General features: G+C 40.3%; 1 protein-coding gene across 1 annotated transcript in view; it reads left to right on the forward strand.

Moving 5' to 3' along the window:
• Positions 1 to 20,337, forward strand: part of LOC118781701 (mucin-2-like) — a 50,650-nt gene extending 30,313 nt beyond the window's left edge. Inside the window, exons 27-51 of the mRNA XM_036534699.1 lie at positions 85 to 439; positions 1,326 to 1,405; positions 1,597 to 1,807; positions 2,031 to 3,996; positions 4,120 to 4,210; positions 4,323 to 4,375; positions 4,443 to 4,840; positions 6,485 to 6,642; positions 7,814 to 7,988; positions 10,217 to 10,464; positions 11,116 to 11,299; positions 11,576 to 11,786; positions 12,145 to 12,320; positions 12,919 to 12,992; positions 13,704 to 13,797; positions 14,122 to 14,153; positions 15,489 to 15,666; positions 15,872 to 15,976; positions 17,398 to 17,438; positions 17,549 to 17,671; positions 18,313 to 18,411; positions 18,506 to 18,634; positions 19,109 to 19,148; positions 19,374 to 19,497; positions 20,115 to 20,337. Coding sequence (XP_036390592.1) covers positions 85 to 439; positions 1,326 to 1,405; positions 1,597 to 1,807; positions 2,031 to 3,996; positions 4,120 to 4,210; positions 4,323 to 4,375; positions 4,443 to 4,840; positions 6,485 to 6,642; positions 7,814 to 7,988; positions 10,217 to 10,464; positions 11,116 to 11,299; positions 11,576 to 11,786; positions 12,145 to 12,320; positions 12,919 to 12,992; positions 13,704 to 13,797; positions 14,122 to 14,153; positions 15,489 to 15,666; positions 15,872 to 15,976; positions 17,398 to 17,438; positions 17,549 to 17,671; positions 18,313 to 18,411; positions 18,506 to 18,634; positions 19,109 to 19,148; positions 19,374 to 19,497; positions 20,115 to 20,337 — 5,568 coding nt within the window. The remainder of the gene's footprint in view (positions 1 to 84; positions 440 to 1,325; positions 1,406 to 1,596; positions 1,808 to 2,030; positions 3,997 to 4,119; positions 4,211 to 4,322; positions 4,376 to 4,442; positions 4,841 to 6,484; positions 6,643 to 7,813; positions 7,989 to 10,216; positions 10,465 to 11,115; positions 11,300 to 11,575; positions 11,787 to 12,144; positions 12,321 to 12,918; positions 12,993 to 13,703; positions 13,798 to 14,121; positions 14,154 to 15,488; positions 15,667 to 15,871; positions 15,977 to 17,397; positions 17,439 to 17,548; positions 17,672 to 18,312; positions 18,412 to 18,505; positions 18,635 to 19,108; positions 19,149 to 19,373; positions 19,498 to 20,114) is intronic.
• Positions 20,338 to 21,414: the final 1,077 nt, after the last annotated feature.

Consider the following 21,414-nt stretch of genomic DNA (forward strand, 5'->3'; position numbering starts at 1 on the left):
ATTTGGTTTGATATGTAAAAACGAAGAGCAAACAGTGCGTCCATATAAGTGCTTTAACTATGAAATTCGAGTGCTGTGCTGCAGTACATGTCCTACACCATCTCCATCTCCATCTACCATAACCACACCATCTCCAATGACACCAACCACTACCCCAGCAGAAACACCAACTGTCACTACAACCAAAGCTATCACTACAACAACAGAACCACCAACACCATCCCCATCTACTACAACCACACCACCCACACCATCTCCATCAACACCGACCACCACACCAAAAGAGACAACAAAAGTCACTGCAACCAAAGCTACAACTACAACAACCACACCACCAACACCAGCTCCATCTACTACAACCACACCACTCACACCATCTCCATCCACTACAATCACACCAGCAACACCATCTCCAACAACGCCTACCACCACACCAACAGTCACTACAACTAAAGCTACCACTACAACAACAGAACCATCAACACCACCCCCCTCTACTACAACCACACCACCCACACCATCTCCAATAACACCCACCACTACACCAACAGAAACACCAACAGTGACGACAACTAAAGCTACCACTACAACAACAGAACCACCAACACCACCCCCATCTACTACAACCATACCACCAACACCATCCCCATCTACTACAACCACACCACCAACACCATCTCCAACAACACCTACCACCACAAAAACAGAACCACCAACAGTCACTACAACTAAAACTACCACTACAACAGAACCACCAACACCATCTCCAACAACACCTACCACCACACCAACAGAAACACCAACACCCTCTACTACTACACTTTCCACTACAACAACAGAACCACCAACACCATCCCCATCTACTACAACCACACCACCAACACCATCTCCAACAACACCTAGCACCACACCAACAGTCACTACAACTAAAGCTACCACAACAACAGAACCACCAACACCACCCCCATCTACTACAACCATACCACCAACACCATCTCCATCTACTACAACCACACCACCAACACCATCTCCAACAACACCTACCACCACAAAAACAGAACCACCAACAGTCACTACAACTAAAACTACCACTACAACAGAACCACCAACACCATCTCCAACAACACCTACCACCACACCAACAGAAACACCAACACTCTCTAGTACTACACTTTCCACTAAAACAACAGAACCACCAACACCATCCCCATCTACTACAGCCACACCATCTACACTATCTCCAACAACACCTACCACCACACCAACAGAAACACCAACATCCTCATCTCCTACAACACCGTGCATTCCTACTTGTGAATGGTCAGAATGGTATGATGTAGATAAGCCCTCGTCCAAAAAGGGGGATTGGGAAACGTATCAAAATATTACAGCCAGTGGTGAAAAGGTGTGTAGAAACCCAGATGATATTGAATGTAGATCTACATCATATCCTGATATCAGTCTGGATGAATTTGTAGCACAAACGGGACAAAAGGTACACTGTGATGTCTCATTTGGTTTGATATGTAAAAACGAAGAGCAAACAGTGCGTCCATATAAGTGCTTTAACTATGAAATTCGAGTGCTGTGCTGCAGTACATGTCCTACACCATCTCCATCTCCATCTACCATAACCACACCATTTCCAATGACACCAGCCACTACCCCAGCAGAAACACCAACTGTCACTACAACCAAAGCTACAACTACAACAACAGAACCATCAACACCACCCCCCTCTACTACAACCACACCACCCACACCATCTCCAACAACATTCACCACTACACCAACAGAAACACCAACAGTGACAACAACCAAAGCTACAACTACAACAACCACACCACCAACACCACCTCCATCTACTACAACCATACCACCAACACCATCTCCAACAACACCTAGCACCACACCAACAGTCACTACAACTAAAGCTACCACTACAACAACAGAACCATCAACACCACCCCCCTCTACTACAACCACACCACCCACACCATCTCCAATAACACCCACCACTACACCAACAGAAACACCAACAGTGACGACAACTAAAGCTACCACTACAACAACAGAACCACCAACACCACCCCCATCTACTACAACCATACCACCAACACCATCCCCATCTACTACAACCACACCACCAACACCATCTCCAACAACACCTGCCACCACAAAAACAGAACCACCAACAGTCACTACAACTAAAACTACCACTACAACAGAACCACCAACACCATCTCCAACAACACCTACCACCACACCAACAGAAACACCAACACCCTCTACTACTACACTTTCCACTACAACAACAGAACCACCAACACCATCCCCATCTACGACAAACACACCACCAACACGATCTCCAACAACACCTAGCACCACACCAACAGTCACTACAACTAAAGCTACCACTACAACAGAACCACCAACACCACCCCCCTCTACTACAACCACACCACCCACACCATCTCCAACAACACCCACCACTACACCAACAGAAACACCAACAGTGACGACAACTAAAGCTACCACTACAACAACAGAACCACCAACACCATTGCCAACAACACCTACCACCACACCAACAGAAACACCAACAGTCACTACAACTAAAGCTACCACTACAACGACACAACCACCAACACCATCCCCATCTACTACAACCACACCACCCACACCATCTCCATCAACACCGACCACTACACCAAAAGAGACACCAACAGTCACTACAACCAAAGCTACGACTACAACAACCACACCACCAACACCAGCTCCATCTACTACAACCACACCACTCACACCATCTCCATCCACTACAATCACACCAGCAACACCATCTCCAACAACGCCTACCACCACACCAACAGTCACTACAACTAAAGCTACAACTACAACAACAGAACCATCAACACCACCCCCCTCTACTACAACCACACCACCCACACCATCTCCAACAACACCCACCACTACACCAACAGAAACACCAACAGTGACAACAACCAAAGCTACAACTACAACAACCACACCACCAACACCACCTCCATCTACTACAACCATACCACCAACACCATCTCCAACAACACCTAGCACCACACCAACAGTCACTACAACTAAAGCTACCACTACAACAACAGAACCATCAACACCACCCCCCTCTACTACAACCACACCACCCACACCATCTCCAATAACACCCACCACTACACCAACAGAAACACCAACAGTGACGACAACTAAAGCTACTACTACAACAACAGAACCACCAACACCACCCCCATCTACTACAACCATACCACCAACACCATCCCCATCTACTACAACCACACCACCAACACCATCTCCAACAACACCTGCCACCACAAAAACAGAACCACCAACAGTCACTACAACTAAAACTACCACTACAACAGAACCACCAACACCATCTCCAACACCTACCACCACACCAACAGAAACACCAACACCCTCTACTGCTACACTTTCCACTACAACAACAGAACCACCAACACCATCCCCATCTACGACAACCACACCACCAACACCATCTCCAACAACACTTAGCACCACACCAACAGTCACTACAACTAAAGCTACCACTACAACAGAACCACCAACACCACCCCCCTCTACTACAACCACACCACCCACACCATCTCCAACCACACCCACCACTACACCAACAGAAACACCAACAGTGACGACAACTAAAGCTACCACTACAACAACAGAACCACCAACACCATTGCCAACAACACCTACCACCACACCAACAGAAACACCAACAGTCACTACAACTAAAGCTACCACTACAACAACACAACCACCAACGTCATCTCCATCCTCTACAACCACACCACCAACACCATCACCAACAACACCTACCACTACACCAACAGAAACACCAACAGTGACGACAACTAAAGCTACCACTACAACAAAACCACCAACACCACCTCCATCTATGACAACCACACCACCAACACCATCTCCATCAACATCTACCACCACACCAACAGAAACAACTGTCACTACAACCAAAGCTACCACTACAACAACAGAACTACCCATACCATCGCCAGCATCTCCTACCACCACACAATCAGAAACATCAACAGTCACTACAACTAAAGCTACCACTACAACAACAAAACCACCCACACCATCTCCAACAACACCCACCACCACACCAACAGAAACACCAACAGTGACAACAACTAAAGCTACCACTACAACAACAGAACTACCCGCACCATCTCCAACAACACCCACCACTACACCAACAGTGATGACAACTAAAGCTACCACTACAACAACAGAACCACCAACACCACCTCCATCTACGACAACCACACCACCAACACCATCTCCAGCAACATCTACCACCACACCAACAGAAACAACTGTCACTACAGCTAAAGCTACCACTACAACAACAGAACTACCCACACCATCTCCACCTACTACAACCACACCACCAACACCATCACCAACAACACCTACCATTACACCAACAGTCACTACAACAAAAGTTACCACTACAATGACAGAACCACCAACGTCATCTCCATCCTCTACAACCACACCACCTACACCACCTCCAACAACACCTACCACCACACAAACAGAAAAACCAACACCCTTCACTACTACACCTTCCACTACAACAACAGAACCACCAACACAATCCTCATCTACTACAACCACACCACCAACATCATCTCCAACAACACCTGCCACTACACCAACAGAAACACCAACACCATCTCCATCTACTACAACCACACCACTCACACCACCCCCATCTACTACAACCACACCACCAACACCATCTCCAGCAACATCTACCACTACACCAACAGAAACACCAACTTCCTCAACTGAACAACCATCAAGTCATTTTACACCACAAACAGGACCAACGCAGAAAACACCACACCCAGGCACTTTGCCACAGATTCAGAGTACAACAGCCATTACACCATCAACAACTTTGTGTTTCTGCATTGTGAATGGCACACGTTTTGAGCCAGGTGAGTTGTCTTTTTTGATGTAACATTTTTGTTGTATATTCACTCATTTTTTTCTGCTCAACTTCAGAATTTTAATTAATTCAATTTAATTATCCTTAAAGATAACATGTATATGAACCTTTGTAAGGGGCTGATTCAGACTTCAGATACACGGCTGTAAACCCCACTTAAGTGCTTCCATTTTGTGCCTCTGTTACTATTAAGCAAAAACATGGGTTACTTAAGCTCCGATGTGAGATATGTACGTTTGGGAGTTAATATCTGATGTCTGAGTGGAGGTGTAGATGGCAGGATGCATTCCATTGATTAATGATTGTCCGACATGTAGTTCAAACTGTGATAATTCATCTAATCTAAAATGCTCATTGGTCATGTGTGCATACACACAGACTACATACCTGCAAATAATAATAATAACTAGCTGGCTAGCAAATGCAAAATTAAGTAATTTTATTGTAACACACTTTACTTTTAACACTGTCATTTGAAAGAGGAGACTGGCAAGAAGATTCAACAGTCTCCATGATCCATGTGAAATATCTGGCACAGAACAGTCAGAATGTGCTCCTAACTGTTTTACCAACTAGTTACCTATCTGTCTAGCTAGTGTATTTGGTTTCCATTACCTAGTCAGGCTGCACAAGTTAACTTATGGTAGGGCATGAATAGTGTTAAGGTCAATCTCACTGGTCTGGGACTGTTGTTACCCTGGTCTGACACTGTTGCTCATCTGATGTGAATGGATACACCCAAGCACTATTGTGCTGGAAGTCACTCTGGTTAGGAGTGTCTGCTAAATACATGTCATACAATGTAAGTCTGAATCTCCACAACAAAAACATGTGTTAATTGATGTGTGACAAAAATTCTCAAAGCCCTTAAGTCTGAATTGACCCCAAAAAGATATGTAATTGATGTTATACAAAAAACTCAAATTTTCAGCAACACTTGCAATAGATATATCTCATTTACGGTTATGATTATAATGGCCCAGAGGAAGACAGCACACATCGTTATCAACAGCTCAGAAGCCACTGAGCTCAACCCTACTTCTAGCACAAGGAATGACATGTACTGGTGACTACCCTGCCTTGGATCAATGGTAGAAGCATTTATAAATACCATATAAATAGTTCAGTATATGCAAACAGTGCAATTTAAATACAAAATGACTGATTTTTCATTGCTTTAACACCCTTATGTTCATTTATTTTGAAACTGAAAATCATGATGTTAATACTATAACTTCCTTCTAACAAAGACATAGCCAGTCAGATTTTTAGTAGTAAAACTTTTTCAATTTCTTTCTCTTTTTTTGTTTTGGGATGCTGGTGTACCATCCGCAGGTTTCCAAGGCATTCTCCATATCTAAAATGTATACATGAACAAGGGTGTCTGTTGTGCAGAAAAATTCATTACTTACTAATGTCTCTCATTTTTTTCCCTAGGAAAAACAATATTCAATATGACAGATATTGGATCTGGCATATGTCTTACCATGATATGCTCTGCTACCTGTGAGATACAGAATAGCACAAAACCATGCCCCACACCCTCCACCATGCCTCCCCCCACCCCACCTGAATGTCCAGAGTGGGACAAAGTGGTAAGTGCCATACTTTTTCAGATGATCCATAATCCCAAAATATCCCTCATTTAACAAATGTCCTTCTGATTGGCATTTAATAAAAGATTATCTTCTGTAGTATCACAAACGTTAACACAGACAACAACAAAACACTCAACAATATTTGGGTTGTGACATCATCTTTCTTTGATACATGCTGGGGTATGCTGGCTGTGCTGTTTGATAGTGTGGCACTTCAGATTCACCATTTATAGACTGTAAAGGCATCATACCTTAAACAATATAGCTACCATTCTGTTATATTACATGAAATCAATTAATATTCAGAGTATCATTGTAATACATTATGTATTTTGGCAAAATACATTACATAAATTAAAAAGAAAAGCTTTCACCATTTAAAAACATCATGTTCCTCACAGCTTCTCTGAAATGAAAGAGGTCTTTCAAAGTTGCCATTTTTTGTATGCTGACAGCTTTTTTGAGTTGACCAGAAAACACATGAGTGAAAGGCTTGGTATTGCAAGTTTAGATATGGTTTTCAGAACAATTTACATTTCAACCCAAGTGTTAAAGGATTTTCGAAAGTGCACTGCTAGCCTTTGTAAAGCCTACTGTTTACTACTTTGAAACATCTTTGAAGGAGGCAAATGTGGTAATGCATTAGATGTGGTAACATGCTGATCAATCTGTGATTTTTAACATCCAAGTGTTTTTCCAGGAGAATGAGATGATCATATTTTTAAGCAGTCATTACATAAAGTGTAAATTTGCCATTATTCCCCCAGTACTCACATTACCCATTTGTAATACTACAAATAAAGGCATCTCAGGAAAATATAATTTTTCTTATCTCAGGAAGATTCTGATATGAGAGGCAAATGATGGTTAGTTGGGGAACATGATAGAAGGTTATTAAATTTCATGTGACTAAAATTCAGATAGAGCACATTCAGGTTAGTAAAGAATTAGTAATGAATTTTTCAGAAGGGTGCTTTCCATGTTTAATTGAACATTAATGTTTTTGGAATTTTTTAGACCTTGCCTTACTATATTTATACATGTTAATTGATAACATATCATGAAGTGCCATGGTAATAATGAGTTTTTCAACATCCAAAATTACAGTGTGACCTTTGCACATAGATAACTGTAGTTAAATCTTTTATCTTTACCTCTCCAATAACAGCAAAATGAAACCTTCCTGCTCTGTAATTGCACAATGGCAAGGTGCATTGAGAACAACACCATTGAAATAATTCCATATGAGTGCCCTCCTCTGGAAAACATTACCTGCACAAATGGCAAGAAACCAGTTCTGGTGTATGATGAGAACTACTGCTGCCAGCATTATGTGTGTGACTGTGAGTATTGTCATTATTTTAAAATATTGCAAATCAATGCCTGATACCTTGTTACAGGATGATTATTATTCTGGCTGTGACATCTGAGCCATTTCTTCCTGTGTAACATCCATAACTAAAGAGGTTTAGTGCAAAACCTCATGTTCTGGTTGAAAACCTTCCCATAAGTAAGCACACAAATTAGAGACATTACACTTCTCATCCTGTTGGAGAGCACAGTGGGTAATAATGTTTTGTAATATAATCACTAGAGGGCAAATTACTGGACGCCATGGCTGGGTTCTTGTGCAAGAGGCCATACTGGTCCAATAAACTAATCAAGATACCAGTAGTTTCACCACATTCATGTTAGAAACACAGCCAGTGGGTACTCAACACATGAAAAGTTGTCAACAGAACTAAATCAAAGATTAAATTCAAAGTAAATGTAATGAGATAGGATGATAACAATAAAGTTGCATATGATTATTATTAAATTATTAGGTAGTTTATTCCCCACATTAGTCTGAAGCCACATTTTCCAGTGTTGATGCATTTTAAGGCATAACATTAATTAATCTCAAAGGAAAGATAACCAACCCAACCTTAAATCAACAGCTGTATGGGACTCCCTACTTTATAAATACATCCCATGCATGACCTGAGGTTTCTGGGTTTTATCCCCAGATAAAAACTCCTTCCAGGCTGGTGTACCATCCGCTAAGTTACAGGTTGCCAGGGCATTCCCCATATCTAAAATGTATACCTGAAAAGGGTGTCTGTTGTGCAGATAAATTCATTTCTTACTAATATCTTTAATGGTATATGATGAGAACTACTGCTGCCATAACTAACATCCATAATCTCTTTTTGTTCAAAGGTACATATAGAGTTCCAGATGAAAGGATAAAGAGGTTTATGTTTTAAATGACACCTTTCTCACATTTAATTGTGATGCATCCGAATATGTAGTTTTTATGATAATCCTTTTCAAATAAAATAATATGATAAAATAAAATCATTTTAAATGTCTTTAAGTAAAGGCTACAAGGTTATCTGTCCTGTTTACATTAGTTTTCCTTCATTCTTCAATTTGCTTGTGATGGTCTTTAAGAATAGTCTTTAAGCGTATACTATGGAATAGCCAGTTTCACAGATGCATGTCTTTGGTAAGACTCATTTTGTTTTAAAAAAAAAAAACTAAAGAAGACAATGGTATTGATTTGTGTAAAGTATCCTCATCTTTGGTGCCTATACTAGCCTTTTGTTTTTTCTGCCTCCTTCTTCAAGTGGCATCGAGGCACTTTGTTAAACATTCAGACACAGATATTTTTACTCAAATTATTTTACATGTTAGGTGCTGCAGGAATTAGGACAAGATACAAAATAGATTAATTAATTAATTAATATTTAATTATTTTTTTCAGTTATGAAACATTGAACTACATTGGGTATCATTGTATAATATGATTCATATAAATGGAGAGACCTGTCTTAAAAGTAAATTACTTAAACAGCATTAGTATAGGAATGATTCTGTCCCATGTTTTTGATCACAGTATGGGGTTAATTTTCCTCTAAGCCAAGTAACTGCTCATTACTAAGCCAAATAACTGCTCATTCCAATGCTGCATTTGACTGCCAAGGACATTAACTTTTATTTATATATGTATCATTTTTACTACTAAAGTAACACCCTTTGCAGGTTGAAGTGTCTATATAGAACTGAGAAGAAAGTAATAACATCTGAAATTGATTAGGAAGTTGTAATATGTTAAATCTGAGTCAGAAGTGATTAGCAAACAGGTTGAAATAGCTTTGTCTAACCATCTCCAACACACTAGATGATAGGCTAATATAGAAGAAAAATGTCCAATGACAGACTGATGTTGCGTGTGAATATTAGGTGTATATGTGCATGAAAGAAAAGAGAAAAAAGATTTAAAAGATCAAAAAATGGTAAAATAAATTTTAAAAATAAATAAAATAATTGCAGCTTTAGCATGGTTTGGTTAAAGGATTGAATTGCATATTAAACCAATGTTAACCAAGTCTGTAATAATTTTTTAATGTAATGTAATGTCTCATTAATGTCCCCGTAACTTGTTTTTGTTAGTTACCCTTGTGTAATGGCTTCTACTAAATGTCTTAAGAAATGATACTGGCTTTGCTTTGTTCTCAGGAATTAATGGGGCAAATGTACTCCTCAAGACTGTTGAAAAATTTGCTTCCTTTCTGTTTCTTTTCAGGCTTCTGTGAAGGCTGGGGAGACCCTCATTACATCACCTTTGATGGCCTGTTCTATAGCTTTCAGGGAAATTGTACATATGTTCTGATGGAGGAGATCAGGGCCTTGTACAATCTTAAAATTTACATTGACAATATCCATTGTGATCCTGAGGAAGACGTGTCATGCCCACGGGCCATCATTGTTTCTTATGACAAACGGGTCATCACCCTCAAAAATCACAACCTCATTGGTGCGGCTAAAATGGAGGTTCGTGGCAGCAGCCATTTTTAGCATTCATCGGGGCTTAACCATATGAATAGTTTGAATCTTGTCATTGCTGTATTACCCTTATAAAGTTGAAACATGCATATAGTTTAAAGATATAAGAGATATAGATATTATGTATAATAAAGATATTATACATATGTAAATATGCAAATATAAATTAAATTTACAAGTGTATATCCTTGTAAATATGTCTTGAAAATAAATATTTATTAATTTTGAGAGTATAACATGAATTAAAGAGCTCTGTATACAAAGGTAATGTACCCACATTTAACTCTTTCATGCCAGCATCATAAATACATTTAAGATTTAAAATTTTTAAATTTGTTTAAAAAATACAATGCTGCATTTGTCCTAAAAAGGTTTGTTCCACTCATTGATGTTTCCAGAGCTCTCAGCATAAGCAGAATCATTCAAAGTCAGACCCAGATGCAGATTTTCAGTTTGGTTCATCACATTTGGGCTTCTCATGCTTTTCCTGGCTGTCTGCGAGATAAGCAATAACATTAGTAAAATGTTAGTCTCACAAGAAACAATTCCTTCTACTGTCTGTATGAAATGATATATGAATGTGTATTATTATAGTGTTCATTACTTTATACTGATTCTCATTTGTGGCCACTTGTTAAGGCTATTATGAATGGAGCTACATTGCGTCTTCCATTTACAAGCAATGGCATCAAGGTTCTGGCCACAGGGATCAACCTGGTCCTCGAGATCCCTTTTCTGGGGGTTGTGGTGACCTTTGGCGTTACGGGTTTCAGTATCAATTTGCCCTTTAAACATTTTGGCAACAACACACATGGACAATGTGGTAAGAGCAATCACACCTGCAAGATGCAATTTTTTTTTATATTTACTCAGATATTGCATGTATACATACTTTTATATGTAGAACTAGACCCAGGCTAAAGTTTTAGCATTTTCCTTCCAACATGTGTACCACTTTCTTATAATATTCAGGTGGATATTTTCAGCACATTTTCTCTAGCTTCTAAAAGTTACTAAAATTTTAAGTGATGAAGATGTTATTAGTGATTGCATGTTGAAGGGGAGTGTACAGCCATTTCAGTGTCAGAGTCTCTCCTAGGAACATGTAACAACAACCAGGCAGATGACTGCATGCTGCCTGGGGGGCAGCTGGTGGAGGACTGTGCTGTTATGGGAGACTACTGGCCTGCTACAGACCTATACCATCCCAATTGTCCTGCTCCACCTTCACTGCCCACCAGCTCACCAGGCCCCTCACCCACAAACAAACCCTGCAACCCCAACTCCATCTGTGAGCTCCTCAAGAGCAGGTGGGATCCCATCTCTTCAACAGCCTGATTCCTAGTACATATAAGCTATCATTGGAAAGTCATTCCCAGAAAGATTCTTTGACCAGTGAGGATTAAAGAAGCTTTTGAGCTGAATGATATGTGAAAAACTAAATGTTTCTAGTGGTGAAGATGGTTAAAATCAGTGATAAAAGTGATGAAATTTTTTCCATACTATTTTGTGGGATTATCTCAGTACATTCTCAGTGCTTTACTGGAACAGTTACATGAAGTTTCTGCTGAACTGCTGGAGACATGTAGATACTTATTTCATTTACGTTGTGTCTGAGCTCAAGCCCAGCAGCTTGGAATTCACCAGGCCTCTGGTTTTAACCCACAGCCTGTTTGCAGAATGTCATCCGCATGTCTCTCCCGAGCACTTCTACCAGGGCTGTGCGTTTGACAGCTGCCACATGAGCAACCCCAGCGTGGAATGCACCAGCCTGCAGAGCTATGCTGCAGCCTGCTCCCAGTTTGGCATCTGCCTGCATTGGAGGAACCACACTGACAAATGTGGTAGGCCTTGCTGTTAAACTGAAAGAAAAGTTTTATGTTTCAGTAGGATTTTGCGATGCAAAATGAGGTAGCTCAATTTGCTAATAATACTCCTCCTAAATACCATGGCCATTCCCCATAAGTTCCACGAACACTCCTGCTAACTACCACACCCACTCCCAATAACTGCCACACCCACTCACCTAACTACCATGCACATTCCCACTAACTGCTACACCCACTGCCCTATCTTTTCACCAAGCAAAAGCTTTTTAGTCTTTTTAGTCTATTTTTAGTCTCTCTGTCTATAGATGCAAAAGAATTAGTATTAGACATTATGGTGCTGTGTTTAGGGTTATGATCTCAAGTGTGACAATGATACTGTGACCTTCATCAAGGTACTTACCCAGCTCTTTGAATGGGAATGTAAGCATTGCACATTGCCCTGAGCTTGACAAATGCATACACCTCAGTTAACAAACCTCCCTTATAACAAAATTGATTAAAATGGGATTTTTTAAAAATCTCCAGCAATCACAGGAAACACTTCAAAGTAAATGGAGCATTAGCCTCCTGGAAGTGGGACTAATTCTGATTCAGTGTTGTTCTTCCTTCACAGCAAGTAATTGCCCAGCAGACAAGGTCTACAAGCCATGCGGCCCTGCTGAACAACCAACTTGTGACGACACGTATGTTTTTATAGAGAGAGCAGCACAGGCCTCCTAGGGCATGTTGACAAGTTACTCATTTTCACCCATTTTGTTTTTAGTAGCAGCACATGAACAGCAACAGCTTCAGTTTATTCATAGTAAAATGTAGTACAGATAGGCCTATTTTCTATTGCAGAAAAGGTTTTTGGTCTCCTGAATATCTTAGTGGTTAGATCATTTGCTTTGAAAATGCATGCTGACCTCTAGAGCTGCAGTTCAGTCCCAGCTGTGTTATCAGCCAATGGTGATCACCCACAGAGGCAGAAGAAATTTGTTTCATTCAGCCTGGGTGGGAAGGCCAGCCAGGGTTTATCCCTGAAACACCAGTTACCCCTGCTGGTCAACCCACAGGATGCCTGTATAAAGCTGCACATGAATTATCTTTTCCAGCTCATGTTTTTGCAGGCTTGGAATGGGGACTACAGTGTGTAAAGAAGGGGTGCGTGGCATCATGTGTTTCAGAGGAATCTCCTGGATTATTAGTGGGGTTTAAAGTGATGAGTGACTTCTATGGGATCCAACTGGGTATCCCAAACTGGGAGAAAAGGGGAGAAACATTATACCAAATTTTAAAAACAAACAAACGAAAAACTCAACTTACAAGAGCGTAGTGTATATTCAGGTGTGAGTCTCAGCTATAAACTGTTACTGTTAAAAGTGAAATGTTGCCTTGAATGTCCTTCCCAGCGCCCAGGATCCTTCCATGAGTTTCATGACAGAAGGCTGCTTCTGCCCTGATGGCATGAAGCTCTTCAACAAGGAGTCTGCGGTGTGTGTGGAGAAATGTGGTATGTTTGCTCACTTTCTGAACTTTTTGCCATCAGCCATGGAGAATGTAGTGTCCACGAGTAGAAAAGGCTAGTCAACAGACTGCTAAACAGTGCATGCTTTTCTTTCTCCTTGGCGGAAAGCACAGCACTCTGCCACTCAATTGAATATTCTCAGAAACACTCTGAGACAAGAGATATTCACTGAGGTAATGAGATTTTCAATGAAGTACTCATTAAGATATTAGGCTCTTGTTGAGGAACCTCAATACTGTATCATTTGCCTGAATGGACAAAGATAGAATAGCTCCTGTGTTGCTTTAATATTTGTCTCTGTTTCTTCAGGATGCTTGGATCCCAGTGGTGTGCCGCGAGAGGTGAGACATGTTGTTCCCACTTCTTTTGCTGGAGCTCATGAAGATGGTCACTGAGTGCAGTTGGTACAGGCACATATGCTATTGAATAACAAGTCATCAATGAAAACATACGTCATTGGCAAGGACAACAATTGAAGCCTGCTAAAGGAGCTAGTTATGGATTGGGTAGAACACCTCTGAAAGACATTTGGCATCAACCTTATCTTCAGTAATTAAATATTAAATGTATATTCAAATTTTAAATTAATAGTGCATTTCAGTTTGAAACTGATGGGATCAATCCCTATGCCCTGGCAGTCAAAATCCTCAGCACGTAAAAGCAGTGACATATGGATCATTTCCAGTAATAAAACCTCATAATTTGGTAATGTTCTTAAAGGGAATGAGTGCCACATAGCATGGATACTGAAATCTTCCAGTGCCACATATATGTAACATGAAAGTAAAAATATAAGTAAATATAGATCCAAGCAGCAATTTCTGGGCTGCAAGCATGATTAGGCTAAATTCCTGAGTCTGTTATTTGACCCAGACCTTGTTCAAATGTGAAACATTATTAATGTATGGCTCAAACACAATCCACACAAAAAAGAATGATTTACCCCATGATGGATACGCTCATTGGCATATTTCTTGCAAATGACTTGCTGCGGTTGGGTGTTTTCCTATATAGTGACTTTTCTTTCTCAGTTCAGATAGCCCTTCATACAAAGATTATGCACATGAAATTTGATTTTGGTTGATGTAATGGTTTATGAAGAGGATTCTGCAAGGATTGTACATACCACACTTTGTGACAGTCAGCCCAGCAGTTAATGAGGAGTTGGATTTTAAGCATGAAAAAAATTGATTTCTTCACCTTTGCAAATTGATTGACATGTGACTATAGTGTTATTTCATGTAGCAACTTTTGCTTTGCAATTTAAATAGAGGATACCGGAGGGGCCCCAGTATGAAATTTCACATGAATTGAAGTTATTTTTCATGGGAAGATATTTTTTGACACATTAGTGTGAAATATTAATTTCAAAGTATGGACCTTCAAGAGATTGAAAAACACAGAATCTGCAAAGAACGTAACATAAATCTGCAGAGAATTACCTTTCAATTTGGAACATCATTTGGGTGTGACAAAGTGGTTGAGTCAATGAATGGCCACACTTAGCTGAATGGACATCTAATAATCTGAGCAAAAACAATAGGGATCCAGCACCTTTGATGCTTGGACCATTAATAATTCATTAATCCACACTCAACCCAGGGTCACCCACTGTTTAACTCTATTTAGATGGAAGATCTAGAAGTCACCTTCTTCTTTGTATTTGCTTCTTGCAGTTCAATGAGATATTCCAATACAAGTGCCAAGACTGCATTTGTGATGAGGCCACTAAAACAGTGATATGTAAGCCCTTGGTGTGCCCAGACTCTGAAGTGGTAAACTGTAATGGGCCTGGTTTCATAGTCGTCAATGAGACTGACCCCTCAGAACCCTGCTGCTCCAGACTCTTCTGCCGTAAGTCCTTTGAAACCCATCATACACATGATGTGCAAACAGCTGTTTTCCAGTCCCCATGGCTGTGCTTGCAGAATTGTGGATAAGTGTGACAGGATTAATCTCACACATATGTGGTTTAAAACTGGATTTAAAAATGTTGGCTAGAGCAATAAGCAAGGCTGCATTATCTGGGCTCATTGGTTCACTCTGGTTTCTCTCACAGGCTGTGACAGCAGCACTTGCCCCAGCATAGACACCAGCTGCAATGTGGGATACACTCCTGTGGTCAGTGTTCCACAGGGAAAGTGCTGCCCAGAGAACAAATGTGGTAATAACTGTTGCCATATCCCACTATTTGGAAATATAAAGTAGCATATATTCAACAACTATATTGAAATTTTTAGAATCTAATAGTAAGTAAGCATTCAGTGAGTACATGAATTTGTATATTCATGAATGTGTTGTTTCAAATTGGGGTCAAGAACACTGCATTTGGAGAGTAATTAGTGTGATTGCCCAAAAGCTGTTCTTGTGTCCCTTATTATTATTTATTCTTCTTCTAGCTCTAACTCCGCCTAAACCATTCGCACTACAGACACCAATCCAATGCCAAATTGACCAGCTCTTTTACCAATGGTGTGCTTGTACTTTTACGGGCAATGATGCAAACAAGCAGCCACACATCACATTTTCTTCAGGAAGTGCACACAAATCTAATTAAAACATGCAGATGATTTTAGTTCTGCACTGGTGACAATAGGAGCACAAAGCTGGTGAACAAAACTAGTATGAAGAAATATTATCCTAAGACCATGTAGTGAGCTAGCTTTCTTGTTACTACAGTATGTTCAAAGTTAGTTAAGGGGACAGAAGACTAACTTTTGGTCCTAAGCTGAGTCTGTCTGAATTAGTAAGCAACTGACTTACTTATGTTAGACAGAATAAAGATGAATACTGGACCATTTTATGTGTTTATGTGACTGGCAAAGACAGACAATATGTTGGATACCAATGTGCAGAGGTCAAATGAAAAAAGGTGTGGGTAACTGTATTGTCTATGTAGGTAACTACTATGCCTGTCTTATGGCAATTCTATTAAATATTTGCAGAAAATATATCAATAGGCAATTGACTGCACAGATATTGAAGGTTTAACTAGATGTAAGATATTTCTGAGTGATTCTGCCATACGTTTTCAAAGTGCAGAAATGCTGTTTTGCTAAGTTTACCCAAATGTATTAAAATAAATTCTCTTTAACTTAGTAAATCAACATTTTATACAAAATAGTTTAGCTTGTAAAAAGATTACCAGTGTGAATACTACCAAAATTAAATCAACTTACAGAAAACTGGCTCAATTTACCCAACACAAAAAAGAACAACCATTTTGAGGTGCAAAGGTGCTGTGATGATTCACATTCCTTTCTTCCTTCCACCTTGTTTTATTGTCATGCACCCTGTTTCTCTCAGCCTCTTTGGGTCGTCTTTAGGCTATCATTAGAAAGTGCTTTTCTTTCTCCTGCAATGGTGACTGGCATCCAGGCACTTAGCTGAACTGTGCCATTTTTTCTTAAAATATTTTATGAGTTAAGTAAGCTTCAGTTATTACCTTGAAATTTGAGATTCACCATGTTCAAATTTCCTGAAATGATTCTTACTAGAAGTTTGTTTGAGTCTTAGTGAATTGTTCAAAGAGTGTTAGCATGGTAATGATTCTTTTCCTGTAATGCATTTGTCTCTTGCTCACAGAGCCAAAGAAGGTCTGTGTTCACAAGCATGTTGAATACCAGGTAATTATGGGGAAGTGGTTCTCATTGTAACTGTATTCCCACTGCAGCTGCAAAAGTGTCATGAACTATCAGGGACCTTAATGCCCTTAATGCCTCCTGCCCTCCTCCAGCCTGGAGCATCAGTGCCAATGGCAGTCTGCCAGGAATGCACCTGCACCACCGAGGTGGACCCCCGAACTGGCCTCTACAAAATCCGCTGTGCGTTCCAGACCTGTAACGAGGAGTGCAAGCCAGTAAGCAAGGAGACCCCACCCTCACTTGAGCCCAGTTCACTACCTGCCCTCACCTGAACAGGGTTCACTACCTCCCCTCACCTGAGCTCAGTTTGCCAGGTTCATAGTTCTGCGACTTTATTAAATGTGCTGTGTAAGTTGCTGTGAATAAGAGCATCTGCTAAATGATAATAATGTAATGTGATTCACTACCTAACCTTGTGTGTTGATCACTTATTAGGTGCTCACAGGGTGCTACATAAATATCCTGTGACAAGAAACAAAGGGGCACACATTTTCTCATCATTCAACCTCAAATGAATGTAGATCAATCAATTTATCAGTTTTTTTTTTTTTTTTTACAATTGAGATCATCTCAAGTGATGATGTATGAGATGAATATGTTTAAAATACTTGCAGTGTATTTAATCACCCAGAATGGTGTGTGATTAACTTTCTGAAATATGAACTGAAACTCAGACCCATACCGTCAGGTAAAAATCAGCTAAAAAGCTATGTAATGCTTTACTTTGCATAAGCCCAGCTGCTGGAGGTACCACTCCTGCTTCTGTCAGTCCCAGCTTTGTAAATGTATGGTCCCTTTGGAACTCTGCTGTCCTGCTTGCTAAAACAGAGCCCCTACCTATCTCTCCCTCACCCAGGGGTTCCAGTACATGGAGACAGGTGAGGATGAATGCTGTGGCAGGTGTGTGCAGACCCACTGTGTTGTCCAGGTCAATGGCATCACACAGCTTCTTAAGGTAGGCAAAGGCTCCTCCCCTAAAGGTTACGTGTAACAAGTTACCTGGTGAGAGCAGCCCTAACACAGATGAATTCCTGTGCGCCCCTCCCTAGCATGGACACACCTGGTCCCCTCCTGGAAACAGGTGTGAGGTATATGGCTGCGTGAGGATTAATGGTACCTACGTCTCTACGCGTTCCAACATCCAGTGCCCGCCCTTCCATGAGAGCAACTGTCAGCCAGTGAGTTCACTACAAACACCACCAAAGCTACCTCAACTGAGCTGTCCAAATTCTTGCCCTAATACTAATGGGTAATATAATTGTGACAATAGGAAAAAATCTGTAAATCAGTTTGAGTCTGTATGGGATGTACAGGATGTCAACACAAGCCGAGTGGCTGCAGTTAAATTATGCAATAGATACAGATGGCCACAATTATTATGTCCTTTAACGTACTGTTGTTTTTGTGGTTAGAATCAGAAATCGCTTTAAACATAGCTTAACGATATACTACATTTCTGTTCTGTTCACATCTGTTCTAATTAACTTTTTCTTATGACGATTAAGATTAAATTTTAACAGAATAAACTAATTTATGGAGCACCAATTTCCCCTTGCCCCTTACTCCTTTGCATGGCGTCATTTTGTTAAATGTTGATTGTGTGAATAAGCCTGTTGTGTTGCAGTCTGACCAGCTGTTGTCTTGCTCTCCAGGGAACCATTCAGACTGCTGCTGATGGCTGTTGCCGGGTCTGTGAGTACCAAGCTGAGAGCTTCACAATCATTGAAGACAAATTCATTGTCCAATGGGCTGGATATTTTACAACCGTTTTTATGTTTGCCAGCTTTTTTAAACCATCCCCAAAACATATGGTGATAATATTTTGTCTTGATAAAAAGGAAGATAGATTTTTTTTAATGAACATAATTTCACATATCCAGTGGAGCTGCAGGTGTCAAGCTCAGTCTCCATCCACAGGTGTAGAGAAGGAGAGGGCCTGCAAGGTAGAAACCGTAACAGCCTACATCACACAAGACACCTGCCAGTCTGTGGAGGAGGTGCGCATGACATACTGTGAGGGAGCCTGCAACACCTACACCAAGTGAGTGACAGCCAGGTGTTTGCTCCAGTGGAACACCTGCTACTCTCTGACAGCAAGTTTGTTCAACATTGTTAATACTGAATTCTTATGACAAAATGATCATGGAACTTCAAGTCAGGTGATAATAAAAACATATAAATATTACCATATAAATAGAGGCAAGTATTAGATTACTTTAACCACAGGAAGCTTGAAAGAAAATTAAGCACTTTGCGGTCTTGGGCAGCAGTGTAGCGTACTGGTTAAGGAACAGGACTTGTAACTGAAAGGTTGCCAGTTCGATTCCCCTCAGGGAACTGCTGCTGTACCCTTGGGCAAGGTATTTAACCTACAACTGCCTCCAGCTGTATTGTTATCCATTATCCAGCTGTATAATGGATAACATTGTAAAAATCTGTCATTGATGTAAGTCACTCTGGATCAGAGTGTCTGCTAAATGTCAATAATGTAATGTAATGTAATGTCTTCAGCCAAAATTCAACATGACTTAACAGTGAATCTGAGTGAGTTGGCCAGATCAAGTTCACTATATTATAACCTTTGCTAGTCAAAGCATAGGTCAAAGAGATTGTCACTGTGCAGGTGGGTAGGTCCATCTTTCTGCATTTTCCCTGCAGGTACTCCGAAGAGGCAGCTGTCATTCAGCACTCCTGCACCTGCTGCCAGGAGTCCCGCACCAGCAACCGCACCATCAACCTGCGGTGTCTGAATGGAGACCTGGTGCCTTATAGCTACATACACGTGGAGGAATGCAACTGCAGAGCCACTGACTGCCACCGCACCCGTGCAACCAAACTGACTCCGCCCAAGCACCACAGCCACCTGCTCCCTCAGGTGTGAGGGCTCATTCAGAGATTCTGATCCTGAGGTCCTAAAGCAGCTGAAATATTTCCCTCAGATGTTTCCATTTACTCTATCATTATCCGATTTAAGACTTCAGAAAAAACATAAGAAATAAGAATTCAATGAGACTTGCTAACTGCCATTAAACATGCTTCAAAATGCACCGAGATTTGCTTGATTTATTGCAATGATGTGAACGTGCATACAGGAGAAGGTGAAAATAATGGATATAAAGGTCCTCTTTATAAAACATACGTTGTCACATTGCAACTGAAAGGCACACACATTTGTATGCTATCACCAAGGGAACCTCTGAGCCGTGTATGACCATATCCTTCTCTTTTATACACCCCATATCCACAACACATCTGCAACAGCAATAAATCCCACATTCATAATGTTTGCAAAAGTGGTAAATCTTGTGGCAACAGAGGAAATAAGATCAATTTGAAAGTAAAAAAGGATGACTCTTTTTCATATCCAAGCCACCTCCTCTAAATCGAGAGTTTTCAATTTTAGGTAAACTTTTAGACTGCAGAAATGAGAATTAATGCACATTTGAAGCAATCTCAAAATACATTATAAATTCATTGAATATTGTAGTAGAAAATGAGAGTTATAGAGGGAAAGTGTTGATGATGTTGATTTTGAAGATGCATGAAACAGTTACTTCATTGAAGGCTTCACTTGGGAAGAAGTTACTGATATACCTACAGTTACATCCAATACCCAGAGAGCATTAGATAGAATTGGAAACAGGCACAAAGACTAAATATGGCCAAAATTAAAGAAGTCAGCAGGCCCTGAGTGTACATACCTACAAAAACAAGCAGGAGAGATTATTTCTAATCAATAAATCAAATTGTATTTGTTATAGAGCATTTTTACATTCAAGATTATCACAAAGTATCACTTTGCCTTTTCCAGGGGGAATCAAAAAGTGAGAAAACCCAGGCCAGATAGGAAAAAACGGAAACTAGAGGTCGCAAGCCACCTCAAATGCTTCCAAGCCCCAAAGCTGTAAAAAGATATATAACAATTAAACAATTAAACTGATAAGAATTATTATATTAT

Source organism: Megalops cyprinoides, chromosome 8 (genome assembly GCF_013368585.1).
Source record: "Megalops cyprinoides isolate fMegCyp1 chromosome 8, fMegCyp1.pri, whole genome shotgun sequence".
In the NCBI taxonomy this organism is placed as follows: domain Eukaryota; kingdom Metazoa; phylum Chordata; class Actinopteri; order Elopiformes; family Megalopidae; genus Megalops; species Megalops cyprinoides.